The 26956-nt window shown below is 40.8% G+C and overlaps 1 protein-coding gene across 6 annotated transcripts in view; it reads right to left on the reverse strand.

The window, feature by feature from the left end:
- The window catches only part of LOC131440647 (neuroendocrine convertase 2), a 457599-nt gene that overhangs the window by 20858 nt on the left and 409785 nt on the right, over positions 1-26956 (reverse strand). For all 6 annotated transcript variants that reach the window (XM_058612109.1, XM_058612115.1, XM_058612110.1 and 3 more), the window contains exon 11: positions 15199-15316. In XM_058612109.1, the coding sequence (XP_058468092.1) occupies positions 15199-15316 (118 nt within the window). The remainder of the gene's footprint in view (positions 1-15198; positions 15317-26956) is intronic.

Below are 26956 nucleotides of genomic sequence, written 5' to 3' on the forward strand. Positions count from 1 at the left end.
CTGTGACGAATGTTGAGGTTGGATTTTTCGTTTCACTGTCGGAGAAGAATTGCCCGGGTAATCTTAGTGATGTACCGTAAGTAAGTTCAGCAGCCGTTGCTTGCACATCTTCCTTCAGTGACGATCGCATGCCCAGAAGCACGATGGGTAGAACTTCGATCCAACGGGAATGTTGACGGCACATGATCGCTGATTTGAGCTGACGGTGTGTTCGCTCAATCTGACCGTTCGCTTGCGGTGATAAGGCGTTGTACGCAGATGTGTTATTCCTAGCATTTTTTTAGTGTGCGAAACAGTTCCGACTCGAATTGTCTACCACAGTCAGTTGTTATATTTGTTGGTACGCCGAATCGTGCGATCCAACCCTCGACGAAGGCACGAGCTACGGTGTGTGCAGTCATATTCGGCAGTGGGTAGATCTCAGGCCATCTGGTGAATTTATCAATAATAGTGAGGCAATATAAATTCCCTTCGGACGGTGGAAGAGGTCCGATCAAATCCATATGGATGTGTGCAAATCGGTTATCTGGTACCGAAATTCTGCTTATTGGTGTTTTATTGTGCCGTTGTATTTTTGATTTCTGGCACGGAATACAATGCATAACAAATTGCTTGTAGTCGCGACGTAGTGATGACCAGATGAATCGGTCCAAAACTAAGCGAGTACTGGCACGAATTCCTGGGTGCGACGTTTCATGCAGCTTCTTTATTATTCGTTGTCGAAACTCGAGTGGAACGAACAGACGGATGGCTTCTGTTGATACATCGCAGTATATGGGTGTGGTTTCTAATGGTGATTTAAGTAGTTTCAGTTTAACTGATGTGTTGCTTGGTTGATTATTTAAAAACTCTTTCAGTTCTGGATCTGATTTCTGGGAATCAGCCATACGACTATAGTCGATCACAGTTGTAGTAATCGAGTCGATGCGACTTTGTTGGATTCGCCAGATACGTGCCTAATGTCGGTAGTATACTCACTTATAAAGCTAAGTAGACGTTGTTGTGTTGGACTGGCTTTATTCGGACGCTGGTGGAAAGCAGTGACCAGCGGCTTATGGTCTGTATAGACACAAAATTCTCGAGCTTGTAGTGCATCTCGAAAATGCTTGATGGCTTCGTACATAGCGATTAGTTCTCTGTCGTATGAACTAGGCTCTTGTTGACTTTCGCTCAACTTTCGCGAAAAGAATGCTAGTGGTTGCGGGCCATTTTTAGCGATGTGATACAGAACTGCTCCGATAGCTGTGTTAGAATTATCGACATCCAGTGCAAGTTTTGCTTCTGACAATAGATGAGCGAGAAGAACTGCGTTTGCTAGGTCATGTTTACATTCCTCAAACGCTTTATTCGAAACCTCGTCTCATATTAAAATAGTTGTATCGTTGCGAGTATTTCCAGGGATCATCGATTGTAGAATTTGTTGGTTTACGGCTGCTTGTGGAATGAAGCGAATTTAAAAATTAATTGTACCGAGAAATCTTTTTAACTGTTTAGCTATCGTTGGTCTTGGAAAGTTAAGAATTGCTTGCACTTTGTTAGGCGTTGGTTTGATTCCCTCTGGTGTTATTTGATGGCCTAGATATTCAACGGTAGGTTGACCAATCTGACATTTCACAGCGTTGATGATGAGTCCGTTTTGTCTCAGTCTGTTTGTCAACACTGTTTGTAGATGTTGCTTATGCTGCTCAACATTATCTGACGATATGCATAAATCGTCGGTATAAGGGTAAACAAAATCTAGGTCATCAAAGATAGCATGTAGGTGCCTTTGGAGAGTTTGTCCTGCATTGCGCAGTTCGAAAGTCATATATTTAAATTCAAAGAGCCCGAAAGGTGTGGTGATAGCTGTTTTAGGGACATTTTCGGGTGCCACAGGGATTTGGTGGTATGCGCGTTGCAAATCAACTTGTTTCTCCGCAGATCCACGAGTAGATCGTAGTGTTTCAGGAAATCGGCACCAATTATAGGTGATTTGACATCGGCGATGACAAAAATCCACGTGAATTGTCTCCGTAGGCCAAGGTCAACGAAGAGTCTTTTGGTACCAAATGTTTGAATTGTGGAACCATTTGCTGCATAAAGTTGGAGTGATGTAGTTGGTGTAAGGCGTTCTCTAGATGATGATGGTATTACAGATATATCTGCACCAGTGTCGATGAGGAATCGATTTGACGTCTCAGGTCGTGTATATGGATGCGCTGGACGTTTACAGGTTGGTTCAGGCTAGTGCTGGTGTTTTGCTTTGGCGACGGTTCGCTTGAAGCGGGCTGTGGTTGGTGAGTGTTAACGTTGTTGTCTAATTGTCCTTCGGTCGATGTTTCCATCGGAGAAAATACACTTAACGTTTTGGTTTCCGAATTTTGTCTTCTCACACTTTCGAGCTTATGCACCATGTCGGTAGTGAAACCAACAGATCCATCGGCGTGGTGTCTTGCTTCTCCCTGGTGTTGAATCACGACGACTGAAAGAGCGTGAGCGCGGACGACTGTTGTGACGGCTCCGTCCACGAAAATCATACAAAAAGGCTTCTTCCAAGTGTCGCAATAGAGCTTCGATTCTTTGTTCGAGAGACGATGTAAAGGTAGATGTTTCTGGGGTAGTCTGCACAGCGGAAATTTGATCACGGGGTGCTTCCAAAATTTTATCGGCTACTTTGGCTTGCTCGTCGAGTGTCGCGGTAGGCATAGCAGCGATAATGGATCGAGCAGTATTTGGAAGTGCTCGCAGCCACAGGTTCGATAGCACATTGTCGGTGCATCCCGCGCCACCCAGATGACGCATCTCGGTCAATAATACACTTGGCTTTTGGTCTCCTAGAGATACAGGATCCGCCATGTAACTTTTTTTTTGAATATGCAATAAAACACAAACGGTTCAAACGATTTCAAACTTTATTTTTTCATATTAAAGTACAATCCTTCCGATTAATTGTGGAATATAATTTCATTCAAATGGCTGCCTCGGTTGGCCTTGCAGTACGCCATACGGTCGGTCCAGTTTTTCAGTACATTTTCGATTGTATGCAGCTTTATTTCAGCTATGGCTGCACGAATGTTTTCCTTCAAGGCTTGAATTGTCGCTGGCTTGTCCACATAACACTTCTCTTTGACAGCCCCCCAACGGTAATAGTACAACGGTGTCAAATCACAGCTCCGAGGAGGATAAACGACATCCGAATTTCGATCTTCGAAGACTGTGCGCAGAAATCCGATCGTAGCGTTGGCTGTGTGGCACGGAGCGCTGTCTTGTTGGAACCGAATGGTGTCCAAGTCTACCTCTCCTCCACACGACTGGAGACAAGTGAGAGTTATCGCCATTCAAAAACCTGGGAAACCAGCCTCCGATCACAATTCGTATCGGCCGATTGCTATGCTTTCCTGTATCCGGAAGTTGTTCGAAAAAATGATTCTTTTCCGTCTAGACAATTGGGTCGAGACTAATGGTTTACTTTCAGATACACAATTCGGCTTCCGCAGGGGTAAAGGAACGAACGATTGTCTTGCGTTGCTCTCAACCGAAATTCAAATGGCATTTGCTCGTAAAGAACAAATGGCATCAATATTTCTAGATATCAAGGGGGCTTTTGATTCAGTTTCTATAAATATCCTATCTAAGAAGCTGCACCAGCATAGTCTTTCGCCGGTTTTGAACACCTTTTTATATAATCTATTGTCCGAGAAACACATGTATTTTGCACATGGTGATTTGTCGACAATACGATTCAGTTACATGGGTCTTCCTCAGGGCTCATGCTTAAGCCCCCTTTTATACAACTTTTACGTAAACAACATTGATGAATGTATCAACACATCTTGCACGCTAAGACAACTTGCCGACGACAGCGTTGTGTCCATTATAGGACCCAAAGCTGCCGATCTCCAAGGACCATTACAAGATACCCTCGACAACTTGTCGACATGGGCTCTTCAAATGGGTATCGAGTTCTCTACGGAAAAAATTGAGCTGGTAGTATTTTCAAGGAAGCGAGAACCAGTACAATTACAGCTTCAACTAGGGGGTGAAACCATAGCTCAGGTCTTCACATTTAAATATCTCGGGATCTGGTTCGACTCCAAAGGCACCTGGGGATGTCACATTAGGTATCTGAAACAAAAATGCCAGCAGAGAATCAATTTTCTTCGCACAATAACCGGAACTTGGTGGGGTGCCCACCCAGGAGATCTGATCAGGCTGTACCAAACAACGATATTGTCCGTAATGGAATATGAATGCTTCTGCTTCCGATCCGCCGCGAACACCCATTTCATTAAACTGGAAAGAATTCAGTATCGTTGTTTGCGTATTGCCTTAGGTTGCATGCAGTCGACTCATACGATGAGTCTCGAAGTGCTCGCGGGCGTCTTACCGTTGAAAAATCGATTCTGGGATCTCTCATATCGATTGCTAATCCGATGCGATATCTTGAATCCAATGGTGATTGAAAACTTCGAAAGGCTTATCGAGCTTAATTCTCAGACCCGTTTTATGTCCTTGTATTTTGATTAGATGGCTCAGAATATTAATCCTTCTTCGTTTGTTTTCAACCGTGCTCATTTCTTGGATACTTCTGATTCTACTGTGTTTTTCGACACATCCATGAGAGAAGAAATTCGTGGAATCCTGGATCACGTACGCCCTCAAGTGGCCCCAAATATTTTTTATAATAAATTCAGAACAGTCAACTGTGAAAAGATGTTTTACACTGACGGATCAAACATCAACAGGTCCACAGGCTTCGGAATCTTCAATCAGAACATCACCGCTTCGTACAAACTCAATGATCCGGCTTCAGTCTACGTCGCAGAATTAGCTGCTATTCAGTACACCCTTGAGATCATTGAAACCTTGCCCAAAGACCATTACTTCATTGTCACGGACAGTCTAAGTTCAATAGAAGCTCTCCGCGCAGTGAAGCCAGGAAAGTATCCCCCATATTGCCTGGGGAAAATACGGGAACATTTGAGAACTTTATCTGAACGGTCTTATTTAATATCGTTAGTCTGGGTCCCTTTGCATTGTTCCATTCCGGGCAATGAAAAGGCAGACTCATTGGCTAAGGTGGGCGCATTAGATGGTGATATTTATGAAAGACCAATCTGCTTCAATGAATTTTTCAGTATCTCTCGTCAGAAAACTCTCGAAAGTTGGCAAACTTCATGGAACAATGGCGAACTGGGACGATGGCTGCATTCCATTATCCCTAGGGTATCGACGAAACCTTGGTTCAGGGGGATGAACGTGAGTCGTGACTTCATTCGTGTGTTGTCTCGGCTCATGTCAAACCATTACACATTCAACGCGCATCTCCGGCGTATTGGAATCGTGGAGAGCGGTCTCTGCGCTTGTGGTGATGGTTATCAGGACATCGAGCATGTCGTATGGATGTGTACGGAGTATCGTGACGCCAGGTCTTTATTAAAGGACTCCCTAAGGGCCCGAGGTAGACCACCTGAAGTTCCGGTCCGAGATGTGTTGGCTAGTCGGGATATTTCTTATATGCTGCTTATATACCAGTATCTCAAACACATTAATATCCAAGTGTAATCTGTTATACCTCGCTCAGAAGGTATAATCCCCACCTACAGGTTCGACACTAACATTCGCCCGATTCTTTCGATCACCGTCTCTGTCCACCATCTTCATTGGAACTAACAAGATCTTTTTTTGTCACTAACTTTTCGTTCCCCCTTTCCCCGTCTCTTCACCATCTCGATGGCAACTAATTAGATCTCTGTAGTTTTCAGACATTTTGTTTCCATACCCCCTATTTACCTCGGTTTCCAGAATATTTACTTTTTTTATTTTTTCAAATCTTCGTAACATCACCATCACCGCCTACGGTCCTACGCTCCAGTCGATGACCAGCATGCGGGCCACCCGCCGGGCCTTCGTAGCCTGGGGGTGTTTCCCGCGGACCCACACGAACCGAAAGGAAGCGGCCATAGATAGCACCACCTGGAAGTCATGCAATATTCAATTCACCGACCACTGCCGAACGTCAGCTAAAAGCTTTTTTCATAAATTCTAGACGACATAATCTAATGATACTATTCTAGTTTTAAGTTAGTCGTTAATTAAGATTAGGAAATACCCTTGGCATCTTAGAGCTTAAGCAAAGTCATGGCATTACATTCCTTTGGTGGAATTTGGCCTTTATGTTTCAACAGACTTCGCAGCCGATTCTTAGTGTACAGAATCATTGCATGGCTAGTACTATGGATCCTACTGACACTGAGAATCCTTCCAGGTCGGGGCTCGAACATACGACAACTGGCTTGTAAGACCAGCGTCCTATGCGTTGAACCGCCAACCCGGGACAATCTTAAGAGCTTAAGCAGTGTGCCTAAAAATATATATTATACTATTGAAAAAAAAAAGTCTTCCTCTTCAAGTAACGGGAAGAACCAATCGCTAATCATGGCGCGGTAGCGCTCGCCATTGACCGTGGTGGCGGCTCCTGCCTCATTTTTGAAGAAAAATCGCCCAATGATGCCGCCAGACCTAAATCCGGCTTCTCCATGATAACGTGCGGGTATTCCGTCCCCCAGATGCGGCAATTTCACTTATTAACATACCCGCCGAGATTAAAATGATTTTCAAAGTAAAACTGCACTATTTTTACGTGTTCCTCAAGCGTATACACAACCATTTTCGTTCAGCGGAAGGATAAATCTAAGTTTCTGTCAAATCAGAAGTGACATTAAGGTTACCAATGTCGAAATAACCGCTGTCGATGTAGATAAAGTACGGAGTTTTCGCGTATGTGGCTCGAAATATATAATAAAAAACTTGCGAAACGAATAATTTCCGTAACGATCACGTCGGGGTCACCAGTGTGGCTATTCCGATGTAGAATACAGACGGACTAGTTTCGGACGATAGTGAACTATCAGGCCTATTTGTCTAATCATAACTTACAGTAGGCAAAAGGATATCGAGTGTAGTGTAATACTGGCATATTGGGATGATCAAATTAATGTCGATTACGCCACAAGTACTACGTGCATCGTCATTCGAATACAGTCTTGTGACGATTGTGGTTTCTGAAATCGGAACGAAAGAATGGTATTTCTGTGTGCCTGGAATCATTTTGATATCCTTATAAACACTACTCCACTCGGTCACACCCCGTTCATATTCTTCTTGTGACACGTAACAAAAAGACATGGTCGTGAATTCATTTCGACGCCTCTGCTCTGCCCATTCATATAATTGTTTTGCATTTATAATTGGGTGATCATGTAGTTTAGCCAAGCTTTCACGTCGTGTCATTCGCTTTAAATTACCCCCGAGTGCATCAGTGGTCCTTTACTATGAGAAGTTGCATAAAAATGCCACTCAGTATCAATGTTATACATTAATTTAAATTTACAGAGACTTGGAATTTTTTTTGATCTTTTATCAACGAACATCAATCTGACTGGGATGATTGGTTACAATACTATGCAGTTTCATATAACACAACACCACACTCAGATCATGGGTATACACCCTACGAACTAGTGTTCGATGTAAAAGCCAGACTACCACAAGAAACCTACCGAGACAAAATTGAACCGATATATAATTTCGACCTGTACAATAAAGAATTACAATATCGACTACACAAATCACACGAAATAGCAAACAAACACATAATACAAAGAAATTAGAAAATCAATAACAGACCACCTGTTCAACCCAATAGAAATACATTTGAACGATATAGTTTACCACGTCTTTCTAGAGTACTAACATTTGCTTGAAACAGGTCAAAATTTTAAGTCGATCCGACCAGAAACAGCAGATTTATCGAGGTTGGAGTGAAGTCGTTTTGAAGTTTGTTTAAAAAATGGAAAAATCCGAGTTTCGTGTTTTGATAAAACATTGTTTTTTAATGGGTAAAAACACCGTGCAAGCGAAACAATGGATTGGAAAATGTTATCCGGACTCTTGTCCATCAAAAGCAACGATTTGTCGGTGGTTCGCCGAGTTGAAACGTGGTCGTACCGATACAAATGACGCGGAACGCTCGGGTAGATCTATGGAAGCCATTACACCGGAAAATGTGAGTGAAGTGACAAAAATTATAATGAAAGATCGTAAAGTGAAGCTCCGTGAGATTGCTGAGATGACACAGATATTACTATCCTTCATGAAAAATTGAGCATGAAAAAGGTTTTTTCCAAGTGGGTGCCGCGATTGCTTTCAATGGAACAAAAACAGCAACGAGTCGATGATTCAGAAAGCAGTTTATCGCTATTTACTGGCAACAAAAAAGATTTCTTGCGTCGTTACGTGACCATGGACGAAACATGGATACATCACTACACTCTAGAGTCGAAGCGACAGTCATATGAGTGGCGCACAGCTGGCGAAAGCCGTCCGAAGCGTCCGAAAACGCAGCTGGCATAATCATGGCGTCAGTTTTTTGGGATACGCATGGCGTGATTTTTGTTGACTACCTTGAAAAAGGTAAATCGATCAACAGTGATTATTATATTGACTTACTGGTGCGTTTGAAGGAGAAAATCGCAAAAAAACGACCGCACATGCAGATAAAAAAAAAATTTTTCATCAAGACAATGCACCCTGCCACAAGTCGATGAAAACAATGGCGAAATTGAACGAATTGGGCTTTGATCTGCTTCTCCACCCCCTATACTCGCCAGATTTAGCCCCCAGTGACTACTGGCTCTTTGCTGATCTTAAAAAAATGCTCCTGGGAAAAAGATTTGGCTCAAATCGCTGAAACTGAAGCTTATTTTGAAGAGGAAGATAATTTTTTTATAAACATGGTATTGAAAAATTGGTAAAACGTTGGAACCATTGTATCACCCTAAAAGGTGATTATGTTGATGAATAAAAAAAATTTTTGCAAAAAATATGTTGTTTCCATTGTTAGTCTCGGGACTTATTGATCCATGTGTTAAAATGTTAGCACAAGGAAGCATCAAGTTTCAAATTGTTATGTTATCGAAAACAGAACACAAAACAAAACAGCCTGTGTCACTTTCCTCTTCTACACCTCCCTCATGCCTCACCGTCGACCACAATCGATACCGGTCAGCACGACCTAGAATGACAGTAACTCAGCAATACACACACTCTCACTAATTTAAACCAATACTCACGAGAATAACCCAACATACTATCGCTCTCTCCTCTTCGTATCACACCCGCTCACGCTCTTCAAGAACTTTACTTCCTCTCTTACCCACAAAATATACAATGGCCGACACGACACAACGAGTCCCATTGGTTAAACCCAATTTACATTGCGCGTTCTAACTCCTCCTTTCGGATCCTACTCAGAGATCTTAACTGTTAGAATTAATTAGTTGAATTTCTGATAATAAGCGAATTTGGTGAATTACCGACAAAAAAGTGTACCTAAAATGTTTTCACTGGTGTCATTATCGGCAGTTACCAATGAGCCTAAGTACACGAACTCGTCGACTATTTCGATTTCATCACCGCCGATCAGAACTCGTAATGGGTGGCTGACATTATCTTTTCTCGATCCTCTGCCTTTCATGTACTTTGTCTTTGACGCTTTGATGTCTAGTCCGATCCGCTTGGCCTCAGCTTTTAGTCCGATGTACGCATCTCACATCTTCTCAAATTTGCGTGCTATAATGTCAATATCATCAGCGAAACCAAATAGCTGGACGGACTTTCTGAAAATCGTGCCATGTGTGGGCACATTGTATTCGCGGCACTTTTGCAAAACCTGGCGGATGGCGAACACTTGGTCCGTGGTAGCATGTTCGCACATAAATCCTGCCTGACATTGTCCCACGAATTCGTTTGCAATCGGTGAAAGTCGATGGCATAAGATTTGGGAGAGTACCTTGTAGGCGGCGTTCAGCAGAGTTATCGCGCGGTAATTGCAGCAATCCAGCTTGTCACCCTTTTGTAGATGGGACACACGATTCCTTCGATCCATTCCTCCGGTAAAATCTCGTCCTCCCAGTTCTTGGTAACGGCCCAGTGCAGTGCTTTCACTAGTGCATTACCACCGTGTTTTAGTAGCTCGCTTGGTAGTTGGTCAACGCCAGCGGCCTTATTATTTTTCAACCGGCTTACCTCCTCCTCGACTTCTTGGAGGTCTGGGACTGGCAGTTCATCGTTCTCCGCACGCGTTCCCAAGTTCATTACCGCGTCGGCACTTTCGTATTCTACCACATCACCATTGAGGTGCTCGTCGAAATACTACAGCCACCTCTTGATCACCCCACAGTAGTTCGTGCGAAGATTCCCGTTGGTGTCCTTGCACATATCGGCCTGTGAAACATGGCCTCTGCGCTAACGGTTCACCTTCTCGTAGAACTTCCTTGTGTCATTAGCACGGAACAGCTGTTCCATCTCTTCGCGATCTCGATCTTTCTGTTGGCACTTTTTTTCTACGGGATACCGAGTTTAATCTGTTCCGCGCCTGTCTATATCGCTCCTCGTTTGCTCTCGTCCGGTGTTGCAGCTTGCTCGCCCAAACTGCATTCTTCTCGGACACTAACTGTTCACATTCGTCGTCGAACCAATCGTTCCTTACGTTCGGAACCGTCGCACCTAGCGTTGCTGATGCAGTGCTACCTATGGCAGAACGGATGTCTCTTCAGCCATCTTCAAGAGTAGCTGCACCAAGCTGCTCTTCCGTTGGTAGTGGCACTGCCAGCTGCTGCGCGTAATCTTGAGCTACTCCAGCTTAACGGAGCCGCGCGATGTTAAACCGCGACGTTCAATTTCGACGTTTGGTAGTCACCGTTGATAGTTTTGAGCGCATGCATACAGCACCCAATAAGTGGTCCGAATCTATATTCGCACTGCGGTAGATGCGAACATTTTTATGTTTATGTTCGGCCCGATTACCGGTCGGTACATTGCCTTCCTTCCTACTTGGGCATTTACGTCACCGCTGACAATTTTTAGGTCTCTGCGTGGGCAGCCGTCATAGGCTTGTTCCAGCTGCATGTAGAACGCTTCTTTCTCGTCATCGGGTCGCCTTTCATGTGGGCAGTGCACGTTAATGACGGTATAATTGAAAATAAAACGGCCTTTAATTCTCAACTTACACATTCTAGCGTTGATCGGCTACCACCCAATCACTCACTGGCGCATCTTGCCCAGCACTATAAAGCCAGTTCCCAGCTCGTTCGTTATGCCACAGCTTGGGTAGAAAATAGCCGCTCGATGTCCGCTTTTCCATACCTTTTGTCCCGTCCAACAAAGCTCCTGCAGCGCTACGACGTCGAAGTTCCGAGGATGTAGTTCGTCGTATATCATGCTGTCGCAGCCTGCGAAACCTAACGACTTGCAGTTCCATGTTCCAAGCTTCCAATCGTAGTCCTTATTTCGTCGCGTGGGTCTATGCCGATTGTTCCGGGTCGTATTCTCTCCTGTATTATTTGTAATGATTATTTTACGGGTGGCTGATTAGGCCTACGCCAATCCTTTGTCTCGCCGGAAGATCATCGTGCTTGCTCTGTTTAACGTCCCAACTAGCACTAGGACGAAAACGTTATTGGGGTTGCCACCTTGGATTTAGCTGGACGGAATGCAGCATTTCATACTCAGCCGCTGAATACCAGAACAGACGCTGTTTGAAGCCGCTCCTAACATGGAGTACAGATGCTGCGACATTCTCTAAAGAGGACCCGCTTCCTTATCAGTATACGACCAAGGCAAACCAGGGTTGGTTACCCGATCTTTCCTATGGTTGCTAGTACCCCAGCCGGCACCGCGGGGAGGTAGTGATAGGAGTTACTGGACAAGAGGCCAAGAGTCACACTGGGGCCTGAATTACGCATTGTCCAGTCGTTTACCAACCACGACTTTGCAATGCTTTATTTTATCAGCGACATTATTTCTCAACGCATTCAATCAGCTCCATTATTATTGCAATTAAATGTTTATATACCTAGCCGTCAACTACGTTCCAGGGAATTATTTTTAGAAAAACATATTAGAACAAATGATGTGAAATACAGTCCAGTCAATCGAATAATGCGCCATTATAATCAATACTCTGAACATCATGATGTTACTATGTCAAAAAATCAAATAAAATCTCAGCTTTGTCCTAGAAATAATGCGTAGCATGTAAGTGAACATTGTAAACAATTTATATGTAGTCTACATTTGCTTGACAAATTAAATAAATAATAGAATAAATACTATGGTCTTCTAATTGAGTTCGACATGCGATCACCAGATTCGACCTTGAATCAATCGAACTGAGTGCTTTTAAAACTGACTGACTGTCGAAACAAAAATAAATTCGCTTCCCACAGATTCTCTGATGAAGTGCGTAGATGTCTGGTTGGAACACAATACAGTACCTCCCAATTGAATGAGACTGCTCTAACCTCATTTCACGATAGTAGACACCAGCACCAGAACGACCATTCAACAGAGAACCGTTCGTATAACAAGCTATGTGTTCATCATTTTGTCGTTCCAAATAACCAAAAACCATTCCTCACGAAGAGGATAGCTCACATTGAATGTTTTGAAAGGAAAACTGCATGTGAGAGTTAGGTCACTAGGAGCAAGTAAATACTCATCTCAGGTAACCATTTGACACCACAAGCGAGTGTGACTAATAGCATTGTCTATAGGGTTAATGTTCCAAAGCTCTATAACCATAAGACGGTGTGCCTAAGATAATTCTTCATGTTTTAAGAACACATGTAGTATTTCTCTTTTCTGCCGCTATACAAGTCATCCATATGCTAAAATTGGTCGAACGATAGTTGTGTAGATCCAATAAATATATCTGGGTGGAGTCCCCATAATTATCCAAAAGCTCGTCTGCATTGGCCTAGCATAGCTCTTTTGATCCTGAAGTCAGTGTGAGCAGACCAATTCAGTTTTCAACCATGAATAACCCCGTATTTAACTTGATCAATCACAGTAACCTCTGAACCGAAGTACTGTAATGGACGAGCTCCTGTGATTATTCTACGATGAGTGAAAAGCACCATTGATGTTTTACCCGTATCTACAGTTAACCCAACCTGACAACACCATTGCTCAACAGATCGCAGGCCTTGCTGCATTAAATCAAAGAGAGTGTTAATGTTTATACTGGTCATCAATATATGATTATCGTCGGGAAAACCGTAATTCGGAAATGCAAGGTTATTGAATTTCCTTAACAAACCACCAGCGACTAGGTTCCATAAAAGTGGGGATAGTACACCACCTTGAGGATACTCACAGACACTCAGATTTCTAATCTCTGCTTGTCGAAGCGATGAACAAAGGAGTCGATTGCTAAGCACTGCGTTTAACCAAATTGTGATACTTGGAGGTATGCTATGACCACGGGCTGCTTCCAGAATTGAATTCAAAGGCACGTTATCGACGGCACCTTCAATATCTAGGAAAACTCCCAAGCAAGATTGCTTTTGTGAGAAAGCTTTTTCAATGTTGTACACAGCATCATGTAATAGGATTGAAGTGGACTTTCCACGCTGGTAAGCATGTTGGATTTCATGTAGCGGATGCACACCCAAACTAACATTCCTGATATAGTGGCAATATCAAATTTAATGTTTGAATGATCAAACAAGTTGTACTTATGATCAGTTAACGAAGTTAACGAAACCTCCTCTCTTCTAGATCTTGCAAAAGTTGGACGATTTCCTATGGCTATGTGCAGGTTTGTACTGCTCACAAATTTCATCATATCAGAGCCTCTCGATTATGCTGGCCCAAACGATATGGTGAGCATTGATGTCACTGCCGATCATAAACGGTAAATCACTTTTGCAGCAGAATGATACAACCTTTTTGAAGTCGTCGCTTTGCGAGGGTTGGTTATGCGGTAAATATGCCGAACAATAGACATATTTCCTGTCTATGCCATCGATACTCATACCAACTGTGACAGTACAACTATCTCAAATTGTGAGCTCCGATTTGAGAGAAAAATCGAGAGCACTATTTGCAAGTGTGCATGCTCGAGACATTACATGTGGATTAGTCATACCGTTCTTGTTGAAGGCAACGAAGACTGGGTTTAACAACTTTCCAACGTAGAAGTTTTCCTTTCTAAAATATGGTTCTTGAACCAAAGTTATAGAAGCTTTACCTTCTTTCATAAGCCTGGATAGGTTTATAGTTGCTGTAACCTAACCATTATCAATTAAAGTAATGAACACTTCATCTCCAGCAATTATCATACAACAACTAGAAGAAATCAAATATAAATTATATTGCCTATACGGGCCATGGAAGGATTTTTTTCAAATGTTTCAATCATTTGAATCCCACGAGTGGCGAAGAATGATATCGTCCACTGTGCCAGAGGTTTGCTTGACTCAGTAAGGGAAAAACCCAAGATTGGTGTTTGAATCTTCAGGCCGTCTGTTACGACGATGCAAAAATGTAAAAGAATCCTAAAATTTATGATTCAAACATACCATTTTTATTAATTGGTTATACTGGTTCACGCCAGAACAAACTATCCTGTTTCTGAGTGTACGTCAAATATTAGAACTCACTGAGAGACGATTTGTACATTGCATCAGATTCTTATGACACTGTCTCGCTAGTATTCTCACCCACCAGAGTTACCATGGACAGCCAATGTTTGAATCGATGTTATTTCAATCCAACTCTCAACACATATTCTTGTATGCTGCACGTCCTGTTGAAATTCAATCAAGCTACGGTTCGCTTTTCGTTTTGGTACATCAATGCTCGTGCTCGTTTTGAGTACCAGCAAAAACAAAACCGAAAATCTTGGTTGTGTTGGCAGCTCTGTAGTGTAAATATACACCCGCCAGCGTAGCTCAGTACGGTGATGCCAAACTTAGTACTCACTTTTTAGAAATCGGAATGAGAGTTAGATACTATGATCAAAACTGCGAACCATCAATACCATTGCAGTTTGGTGTCAGTGATGATCTGTATAGGTGAGTGTGTGTGTGTTTAAATCAGTGATGAGTTTCATCTTCACCATCATTTTGCGGAATGCATCTTAAATCATGAGGTGAGCTGATGAATAGAGGATGATAAGCCTAATGAGCGAGAATTTGCTACCATTGCTAAGTGGATTAAACCAGGGTTTCTGTATTGTGTTTTATTGACATTAAAGAGACACTCGTTCTTTATTCAGTGTTTGAAGGTTAATACTTTAGTACCGGTATTTTGCGGCCTTTATTGCTTTTTTCTTAGTTTTCTAAAGGTGAAATATTTAATTTTTTTTCTTACCTCCAGCATCCAGGTACCTGATGGATACTCTCCCCAGGTGTGTGTTGTCATAAATGGCCATTTTGTAAAGCCATCTCTGTAATCATCGTCATTAGATCGACGACTCAGTATCATTGATCTGAAATGCATAAAATGATACAAAATTACCACTTTAATGGACACAAGAATTAATATGAATTTAGGATAACACATATAAAAACTGAATGTTGTATTCACAAAATATTAAAAGTCAAGAGCTCGAAAGACACAAAGTGATAAAACGACGTAAAAAATTACAGTGTGGTGTACGAGACACGACCGATCACGATGACATTAACACTAGAAAGCTCTCGCAACTTTTTCTATACGTAAACGCTCTCTAAGTTACAAAATTTCAAGGCATTTACAAAAACCTATTCAATCCACCTAGTGGTGTAATGATGCGTTTCTCATAATACTTATATTTTCAAAATTGTATAAAATAAACTCTCCTTGGGCATGAACAAACATAACCTTTTCAATTTGTATAAAGTTTTTTTTCCCAGAAATACGTTTATTTCATAGGCATAAGTTTTTCTCCGCCGTGGCAGGCCCATTACATAGTACTTTAAACCTAATATATTTCGAATATCATATTAGTATGTTGGTATTCATTAGTTAATCTAAACACTGTTTTGTCGTAAATACGACTTACTTTACTATGGGGCGCCTTTTCAAAATTTACCCTCTGAGAGAGTGATAAGTTTTTGATCGTGAATATCTCTTGTTGTATCTAACGAATCATTAATTATTGCTACATGCCATCGAAAATATGATCACAGTTTTATGATAAAATTTTTAGTTGTGTAACATAATCTCAAATAATTCAAAATTAAACTTTTCTGAAATGTTTGGTATAAACGAGTATCAAAGAGGATAATTCATAAGGCGCGTTTGCCTGCGTCGTATTTTGAAAGCTCATAGCTCAGTGATCTGTGAAAGGATTTATATAATCTAACTACGAATAGAACCGAAATTTTTCAACTTAAACATCTGAAGCTAGAAAAAGCATTGAAGTATTTCAAGAGTACACTATTGAGAAACCTGTCTCATTTGACCCATGTCAACACCAGCCAATCAGAACGCGTTCTGAGGAAGAGAACAAAATATCTGCTACTGTACAACAAATCGTTCGAGAAAAACGTTTCAAACAGTGCTTAATATCGTAGTGAGTTCCACAATTTGGTCCTTCTGAAAGGCAGGAATGAATCCCGTACAGCATCCTGATAGTTTCTTTCAATGAAATGCAAATCCATAATGAAATAATCGACATTAAAATTCTGTATGCGGCTATTAGTGAAAAAGCTACAAACGAAATCACATAAAAAGAAACCTCTTAACAAAAATTGAATCAGTTTGGATTCTATCGCCACTGCGAGCAGATGTATTGTGTGTCGTTTGCAAAGCTAGTTTCGCTTCCGACAAGAGCGATTACGTCACAGCTACCAATTGTTTGCATTGGTGAAAAAACAACGAAAAGAGGACAACGGTGGATAGCATCGCACAAAATCAGCCGTTCTAATGGCTCTAAAAGTTTTCTAAAGAACTATTAGGATTTCTTGCTCGCAAATCGAAGGTAAATATCCTCAGTTTAGTGCAAATCTAGAACTGTTTGATTAGATTTGTGCACTTTTCTCTGTTTGAAATTCACAGTAATCGAGATCAAGTGAAGCCTTCTTCGTTTTTGAGAAAGATGTGAAAAAGGGGAATGCTTGCATAATTCATACAATTGATCAACTAATTGATATTCGGAAGTGTTAAGGAACATGTCAGTTGTTTTCGTATTCACGACATCCAGTTATGTCTCTGACATTACCCACCCGCATTTTATCAAGCAACTTGCTATTGTAAATTACATCAAATATAATATGTTTATTTTGTACATGATCTTATAACTATTTCAGGTTAGTTTGCATCAGTTCGTAACTTTTATTCAATATAATATAGGCTATTGGGTTAGAGAAAACAGGCTAACATAAAATAGAATTTAAATTGGAACTCCAATGGACTAAATGAAATGATAAAGAAGTTTCATGTATGAAGGTCACGACAAGCTAGAATGTCGCGAACTAGGACATTGGATAGTATACCTTGAAAACGCAAGGAATTTATTAGTTGAGATCTGATATCACGATAATCCACGCATGTGCGAACGACATGATTAATATCGCGATGACCTTCGCCACAATCACAATGATTAGTCTCGGAAAGTCCAATTCGAAGGAGATGTGCATCTAACGTGTAGCGATTGGAAATGAGTCTGGACATCACACGAATGAAGTCCCTTTTCACATCCAGTCCTTTGTCGATATTTTAGGAATAATTGAGGGTATCTACCGACCCAGATTATCCTTATCCAAGGGGGTTTGCCAGCTGGCAAGTGTTCTTAGCGAGACGCGTTATAGAATTCGGACTCTCATAAACTTCACCTTCAATAGCACGACGTTTGGCTAAAATTTCGGCTCTTTCATTGCCTGGAATGGAGCAATGAGCCGGAACCCAAACTATTGTGATTTGATAATTATTATTCAATATGTCGTTCAGGCACTGTTTTATTTTGCTCTAGAAAAACGGTTCATTTTTGCCAGCAGCGTTTGAGCAAATGGCTTCAATTGCACTCAGACTATCTGTGAATAGAAAATAATGGTTTGGAGATAGTGTGACGATTACACTAAAGCTATAATGAACTGCTACTAACTCTGCTATATAAACAGATGCAGGTTCTTGAAGCCAAAATGAGACCGAAACATTATTGTTGAACATACCAAACCTCAGTTGTTTCCTCAATTCGTGACCCGTCCGTGTAAAACATTTTTTGAGATTCAATATTCCTGAACTTACTTGGAAATAATTTTGGGATTTCTATCGAGCGTAGGTGTCAGGGAGGAGGCTGACAAGGATAGGAATACATCTTGAAGGGTTGATTTTCTGTAACATATGGTTAAAATTCGCTCAAGTTCTATAATATGAGAGTTTGCAGCAGAACAAAAGCAAACACATGCATGTTCCATCACTGAAAGTATCGTTGTCTGATACAATTTTATTAGATCTTCCGGATGAGCAACCCCACCAAGATTGTTATTGTTCGAAGAATCCGTTGATGAACCACCATCCGATTCCGCCCCATACTCATTTACACTTTACTACCAGAGCGTAAGAGGTCTTCGCACGAAAAGAAACGATCTGTTTTGGCACTTACAGAGTGCGATTACGACGTCGTAGTACTAACGGAAACATGGCTGCATGAAAATATCACAAACAGTGAAATCACCAAAACTACTGTTTATATCGATGTGATCGAAATTCCGATAGCAGTTCATTTCAACGAGGTGGCGGAGTGTTAATCGGCGTAAAAAGAGAATAGAATAGCTTCTTCGTCACAATAGAAAACAGCCAGCAGCTAGAACAAGCGACCGTTCGAATGAAACTAAAATTTTTCTCTCTTTTCATCTGCACAATCTATCTTCCACCTCATCCTCATTGTACCCTCATCCTCATTGTACCAAGCGCACTACTATTGTGTTAGCGATCTCTTCACACATGCAGCCGAAAATGATGTTATTGTTGTTATGGGTGACTACAATTTGCCTCACTTAGATTGGCAGTTCGAAGAATATACTAATTCACTGTTGCCAGTTAATGCTTCATCGGAACATGAAATTGCCTTAGTTGAAAAGTTGTTATCCAGTGGACTGCGACAGATAAACAATTTCATAAACGCTAATGGTCGATTATAAGATCGTTTAAACCATTTTTGCTTCACCTACAGTTCGCAGATGCTCGTGTCTCAGACCAAAACGAAACAACTTATGATTTCAGTAGGACTGACTACTCTAATTCAAACGAAATGATCTCCGAAGTTGAGTGGGCTGAAATTTTACGAGGTGACACTATCGATGATGCCGTTTCATTATTTTATTCAAAAGTGTATGAAATTATTGGAAATAATGTACCAATTAAACAGCGTTTTCGTCGGAAAAAAATCAACCAACCATGGTGGAATTCTGAACTTTAACATTTGCGCAACCGATTGCGGAAGGCGCAGAACCGTTATTTTAAAACCAAAGCCGAATCACGTGAATGGAACGTCAATATAACTCTTTCCATGTGTCTTGTTTTCGCAATTACATACAGCAAATCGAAAGCAATGTGAAGGATAATCCAACAGTATTTTGGAACTAACATACATCACTAGCCGCAAAAAATCGAACGGTATACCTATAAACGTATGCTACAATGATGAATCTGCTGAAACATCACTAGGCACTGCTAACCTATTCTCGCCCTTCTTTCAAAGTGTGCTAAGTAACAACTCACCACCTTTGTCAGAACCGTACTTGAGTGGTTTGGCCCATTACAACCTGGACATACCACCCTTAGTTTTTGGTCTCCAAGACGTCACTAGAAAGCTGTTGACGATTGATGCCTCGAAAGGTGCTGGACCGAACGGACGATAATTCTTGAATCGCCCACGATATTCCTTGAAACTCTCTTGCCTTCCCAGTGTCCATAATCTTCAACCGATCTTTCGCCGATTGCGTGTTTCCTAGTGCATGGAAAACTGTTGCCATATATGACTCTGTTCATCACATAATCGCCGAAGAACAACACGGTTTTGTAAGAAAACGTTCTACAACAACAAATTTGATGTGCTACGTTTCGAGTTTAATCGATAAAATGTAGAAACGGCAGCAAGTGGATGCCATCTACGTCGACTTATCAAAAGCATTCGACAAAGTCCCTCACCGTCTTGCTGTTGAAAAATTTAAAAAACTCGGATTTCCAGATTGGCTTACTCAGTGGATTTGGACATACTTGACTGGACGCAGCGCTTTCGTACGTATAGGAAACATAACATCGTCAACGTTCGATATATCTTCGGGCGTGCCACTAGGAAGCCATCTTGGTCCGTTAATATTCGTTCTATTTATCAACGATATCTGCAAGGTGATAAAATTCCCAAAATAATTATACGCGGACGATTTGAATATTTTCCGCAGTATTATATCTACACTGCATTGTTACGCACTGCAATCTGATATTGAAACACTTATCAACTGCTGTAATATCAATGGCATGGAGATCAACATCCGTAAATGTAATGCACATTACAATTATGTCACATTTTCTCGTTTACGTACTTCAACTGTTTTCGACTATAAAATTTCCACAAGTATTGAACGAGTCACTATAATCTCGGAATCTATTTGTATAACAAACTACAAACTACGGAATACACAGTCGTTCAAAGACAGCTATTACCTGAAAACTTTGTACTGTTCAGTTGTTCGCAGTATTTTAGAATATGCCGTTCCGATATGGGCACCGTTCCATAGTGTCCATATCAGAAGAATTGAAAGCGTGCAAAGGAGCTTCATACGATACGCACTACGTCTACTGCCTTGGTCGGATCCCGTTCATCTCCCCTCTTACGAAGACCGCTGTCGACTCATCAATCTACCAACACTGGAAAGCGGGAGACAGGTCTTGCAGCGGCTCCTGATATTCGATATAATAGTTAACAACATTGACTGCGCAGAGCTGTAAGGAAAATTGCCGTTTTTGCTCCATTAAGACGATAAAAGTTTACCGATTGGACAAGCGCGGGAATTTTAAAATGAAAATTCCGGTTCTTTTTTTATCATAAGGTAGTTTCCCTACCAAAGAACGAAACTGTACGGGCACGGATGGGCGATTCAAGGAATATCGCATTTCGACGACTCCTAGGAACGGAGCGCAGATTGGCAAAGGATGCTAATCTGAGAGAGCAATATGTCTCGTTCATGGATGAGTATTACTGCTTGGGGCATATGCGACGGATTACTATTACAGCCCAAGATAACGTAAAAAGTTGTTATCGAAGGTTCGAGTGGCTTTTGATGCCTCGTGCAAAACTTCGACGGGCGTCTCCCTAAACGATATGCTTCCAGTTGGACCAGTAATTCATGAGGATTTGCGATCAATAATAATGCGATTCCGAATCAAGCAGATAATGATCATAGCCAACGTGGAAAAAATGTTCCGACCAATCTACGTCGAACCGGAAGAAAGGCCTTGCAATCTATTCTGTCGTGTGCATCTCCTTCTGCAGAAGTAGAAACCTACTAGCACAACACCATCACTTACGGGAGAAACCAGCACCGTTTTTAGCAACGCGTACTCTGAAACAATTGCCTTTAGACGAAGAAATTCGCTTTCCATTGGCCTCTAAGGTAGCCATCGAAGATACGTACATGGACGACGTATTGATAGGATCGGATGAGGTAAAATATGAAGTTTAATTGAGAGTTCAGTTGGATGAAATGATGCTGAGTGGTGGATTCCGTCTGAGAAAATGTGCATCGAATTCCCCGCTAGTGCTGAATGGAATTCCTGCGGAAAATTTGGCTTTATGTAATAGGAACGGAATCTCATTGAACCCTAATTCGTCGATAAAGACGTTAGGGCTTACCTGAATGCCAAACACAGATTTTAGATTCCAATTTAACATCCCAATGCTTCATACTACAAAAAATGTCTAAACGACAAATCCTCTCCATAATAGCCACGCTATTCGACCCATTGGGACTCATAGGTGCAACCGCAAAATTGTTCATGCATGGACTTTGAGAGACAATAACGGCAACAGATTAGAATGAGATATCCCTCTACCTCTAACGGTGAGTGAGAGTTAGAGAAAACCTAAAACTTTCGTTATTGAACGAAATACGGATTTATCAAAGCGTAATTCTACCTAGTGCTGTTACAATCGAATTGCATTGTTTCTCTGATGCATCGACACGATCGATCGATTGTTTCTCTGAATGACACGATCGACTTGTAAACTTTCACACATTCCGTAGAAATCTGACAACACCGACAATGACATGCAGACGGCGCTTCGATCGGTTAACACATCGTTGAAATTTGGGGTGGTAAATTCTCAGTTTTCACCGCTTGAGCATCTTTAGTTTTGCGCTAGGACAGGACCTGACAATTGTTAATCCACTTTTAGGACCAATTTCGGACCAGCTCGTGATTGGTTGAAATTGACATAAGCAAGTACAAGTTGTTGAAATCAAGATTACTGCAGGGTGGTAGAAAAAGTGTTGTCAGTATCGTCGGTAACAATGTAGCTTGTTATTGGATATTTTAGTTTTCGGGTCATCTTTTCAAAATAATTGATTTTAATAGGATTTAAGTTCAATTTGTTTTGTCGTGAATACGACTTACTTTACTATGGGGCGCCTTTTCAAAATTAGCCATATAGAAGAATGGGCAGAACTTAATCGTGAATATCTCGACTTGTATTAATGGTAGCAACATAATTCTTTCACCATTTCATCAAAAATATGATCAGGAATTCAGGATAATATTTTGAACAGTGTGCGATAACCACAAACAAGTCAAAAATTAAGTTTTCTTAAAATTTGAAAACAACGCGGAAAACTCTTTACTTTCGCTTGGGTTTTTCGCGCAAGGACGACGATTTTGAGGTAGTCAGGCACATATCTTCAACTGAATGCGTATAGAAGGGGAACCGTGGTCGAAAATCGATCATGTCTTTTCGTGCGTTCGATGGAAGCAGACGTCGTGGGAGTGGAATCATCAACCAGCAGCGACGGAGAATGCACCTTCTGCGTGGTTAAAACCTCAAACGCTCAGGTCGCATCTCTCATTCGCTTGCTGGCCATCGAGGCGAGAGGACCTTAACCAGCAACAGCAGCGGGAGTTAACCAGCAGCGACGGAGAATGCACCTTCTGCGTGGTTAAAACCTCAAACGCTCCGGTCGCATCTCGCATTCGCTTGCTGGCCATCAAGGCGAGAACCAGCAGCGACTGAAACTGGATTCTGAGTCTGTTATTGGATCTAAATTTAGGTCTTGAACTCAGGGTCCAGTTCTCTATTCTAGACTTCTATTCGGTTCTTCTTAAAACCATAATAATACTCCTAAAGAATTATGCGGAATTTACTTTACTGTACCTCTATACAACCCATTTTTGTCGTGAATACGACTTACTTTACTATGGGGTGCCTTTTCAAAATTTACCCTCTGAGAGAGTGATAAGTTTTTGATCGTGAATATCTATTGTTGTATCTAATGAATCAACATAATTCTTGCGACATGCCGACATGGAAATATGATCACAATTTTATGATAAAATTTTCAGTTTTGTGACATAGTCTCAAATAATTCAAAATTAAACTTTTCTGAAATGTTTGGTATAAACGAGTATCAAAAAGGATAATTCATAAGGCGCGTTTGCCTTTCTCGTATTTTTAAAGCTCATAGCTCAGTGATCTGTGAAAGGATTTATATAATCTAACTACCAATAGAATCGAAATTTTTCAATTTAAACGTGTATAGCAAAAGCATTGAAGTATTTCAATAGTACACTATTGAAAAACCTGTCTCATTTGCTCCATGTCAACACCATGTCAGAACGCGTTCTAAGGAAGAGAACAAAATATCTGCTGCTGTACAACAAATCGTCCGGGAAAAATGTTCCGAAAAGTGGTGAATATCGCAGTGAGTTCCTCAATTTGGTCCTTGTGAATGCTAGAAACGAGTCCCTTCAGCATATTGATAGTTTCTTTCAATAAATTATGCAAATCCGAAATGAAATAATCGACATTAAAATTCTGAATGCGGCTATTTTTATAGCCGTTAGGACCGCCCATTAGTGAGAAAGCTACAAACGAAATCACATAAAAGGAAATCTCTTAACAAAAATTCAATCAGTTTGGATTCAATCGCCACTGCGAGCAGATGTGTTTTGTGTCGTCTGCACGCTTTCGACAAGAGCGATTACGTCACAGCTGCCAGTCATTAGCATTGGGAAAAACAACGGTGGAGAGCATTGCACAATATCAGCCTTTCTAATGGCTCTAAAATTTTTCTAAAGAACTATTAGGATTTGTTGTTCGCAAATCGTAGGGAAATATCCAGAGTTTACGGCAAATCAAGAACAGTTTGCTTAGATTTGTGCACTTTTCGCTGTGTGAAATTCACAGTAATCGAGATCAAGTGAAGCCTTTTTTTGCAAAAAATGTTGTAGAGTTTAATGTCGTAGAGAATTACGCAATTTGACCTTTCTGAATGCTAGAAACGAGTCCCTTCAGCATATTGATAGTTTCTTTCAATAAATTATGCAAATCCGAAATGAAATTATCGACATTAAAATTCTGAATGCGGCTATTTTTATAGCCGTTAGGACCGCCCATTAGTGAGAAAGCTACAAACGAAATTACATAAAAAGAAATCTCTTAACAAAGATTCAATCAGTTTGGATTCAATCGCCACTGCGAGCAGATGTGTTTTGTGTCGTATGCACGCTTTCGACAAGAGCGATTACGTCACAGCTGCCAGTCATTAGCATTGGGAAAAAAACAACGGTGGAGAGCATTGCACAATATCAGTCGTTCTAATGGCTCTAAAATTTTTCTAAAGAACTATTAGGATTTGTTGTTCGCAAATCGTAGGGAAATATCCTCAGTTTACGGCAAATCAAGAACAGTTTGCTTAGATTTGTGCACTTTTCGCTGTGTGAAATTCACAGTAATCGAGATCAAGTGAAGCTTTCTTTGTTTTTGCGAAAAATGTGAAAAAGGGGGATGCGTGCATAATTCATACAATTGATATTCGGAAGTGTTAAGGAACATGTCAGTTGTTTTCGTATTCACGACATCCAGTTATGTCTCTGACATTACCCACCCGCCTTTTTAAATCCTGTCAATGCGAAATATATACGAGTACATTTAACAATCACTGGATGATACAAAGAGAAAGCCTGAAATCACGAAGTGTGATATGGATGAGAATATTGGTTATGTTGGTTGAGAATAGCACCCAATCTTTGGATACTTCTGTATGTTATTATTTTTCACAAATAGAATATGTTGAATACTTTAGTTAATAAAGCTGCAAAAATTATTTACCCAAAATTGAGTGTTTTAGAAAAATTTTATTAAGCTGTTTCAACTAAACGTTTTCTTCAAAACAAACATGCGATCAAAATGAATCCAGAGCTATATTTTTGACCGATATAACATTTGTCTAAGTGTTTTCAAAGGATAAATAATTGCATGTTATAAGAGGAAAAAGTTTTCAGAATGAATAATTATCTCTACTGACAACAGTGATCGCGAGGCATTTATTATTTACAGCAGGGAGCAACCGGAATAAGAAGAGAAATATTTTTCTGGAAAAAGAAGCCAGTTGTCTGGTCCTGTCCTAGGTTTTGCGGATCAATATTATTCAATAAATAGCACTCTCACTACTAAACACACACTTGTCACACCTGCACTATTACTCAATGTTACTATTTCAACCAAATTTTTAACTATATGTATCAAACAACGCATTGAAATTATACTTTTTTGAGAGCAGCACCAGGACATCGCATCGCACTCCCAGTGATGCCAACTCTTCTATAAATCCCATTTATTTCGATATTCTTTCAGTTCGGAAAGTATCACACATATTTGTTGCACTTGTTTGTTTTTTCCATTTCGATTTTCTCTTTGCACTTTCACTTTGAACTAGGTAAAAGGCGATAATATCTATTTACGTTCATTTGCAAGTGTATAATTTTTCATATATGATTACTAATCACTGATGATCATAAGAGTGAATGTGCTACGATGTATGGCAGGTTTCCATACAAAGTATTCTCAAGAAGACGTTTACAATGTAACTACATTGTGTCGAAATGAAATGTAATATTGAAATTGTTCTGAGGGATTAACGTGGAAAACGTGGTGGTTTTGGTTTTGCCACACTAGGAATTCATTGTGATGATCCAATTGGATTAGATTAAACAATCCATCTCGGGCAGAACCAGTAGGTGCATTTTTAACTCACAATGAACTCACAATTCAGCGCTTCCATGACGACTGGTTTCGGTGTGTCCGGCGGCGACTATTCTTCGGCTCGCTTCATTCCAAAAGCGTAAGGTCTTCGAGCAACGCTCCCATGACATTCCAAATGTGTGAGGTCGATGTTGCTCTCCCGTAGGCAGTGTCTCGTTTCAGCAAGTGTTGCTCAGCAAATGAAAAAAAAAGTTGAAATATTCATCTTTTCTGCCGATGCCGAGATCGATGCCGCATATATATTGTTCTCGTACTCAGAAGGCATTCTGATTGGCTAATGCTGAAATGGATCAAATCCGACAGGTTCTTCAACAGTGTACTATTGAAACACTTCAATGTTGTTGCAACACGTTCAAGTTCAAAATTTCGAATCAATTGGTGGTAGCATAAATCAAATAAACATAGATTCCCCAGTGTAATAGTAATGTAGTTGAGCAACCCGTGACACCAAAAGCACCGTCTGGTGGAGAATGGGTGCGTAAATGCTCCTAAAATGCATGCAAAAAGTTGCCTGCGCATTTAACACAACCACAGTAGCTAATGGAAAAAAGTACACCCGTTTGTCACTAGAGGTGCTGTTACGTGTCACCGTACAGTGAGAAATCTATGTTTATTTGATTTATGGTGGTAGTTAGATTATTTAAATCCTTCCACAGATCACTGAGCTCTGAGCTTTCAAAATACGAGAAAGGCAAACAAGCGACATGTGTTTTGTCGTGAATACGACTTACTTTACTATGGGGCGCCTTTTCAAAATTTACATTCTGAGAGAGTGATAGGTTTTTGATCGTGAATATTTCATGTCAACAATGAATCAACATAATTCTTGCTACACGCCATCGGAAATATGATCACAATTTTATAATAAAATTTTCAGTTGTGTGACAT

The sequence above is a fragment of the Malaya genurostris genome, chromosome 1, assembly GCF_030247185.1.
Source record: "Malaya genurostris strain Urasoe2022 chromosome 1, Malgen_1.1, whole genome shotgun sequence".
In the NCBI taxonomy this organism is placed as follows: domain Eukaryota; kingdom Metazoa; phylum Arthropoda; class Insecta; order Diptera; family Culicidae; genus Malaya; species Malaya genurostris.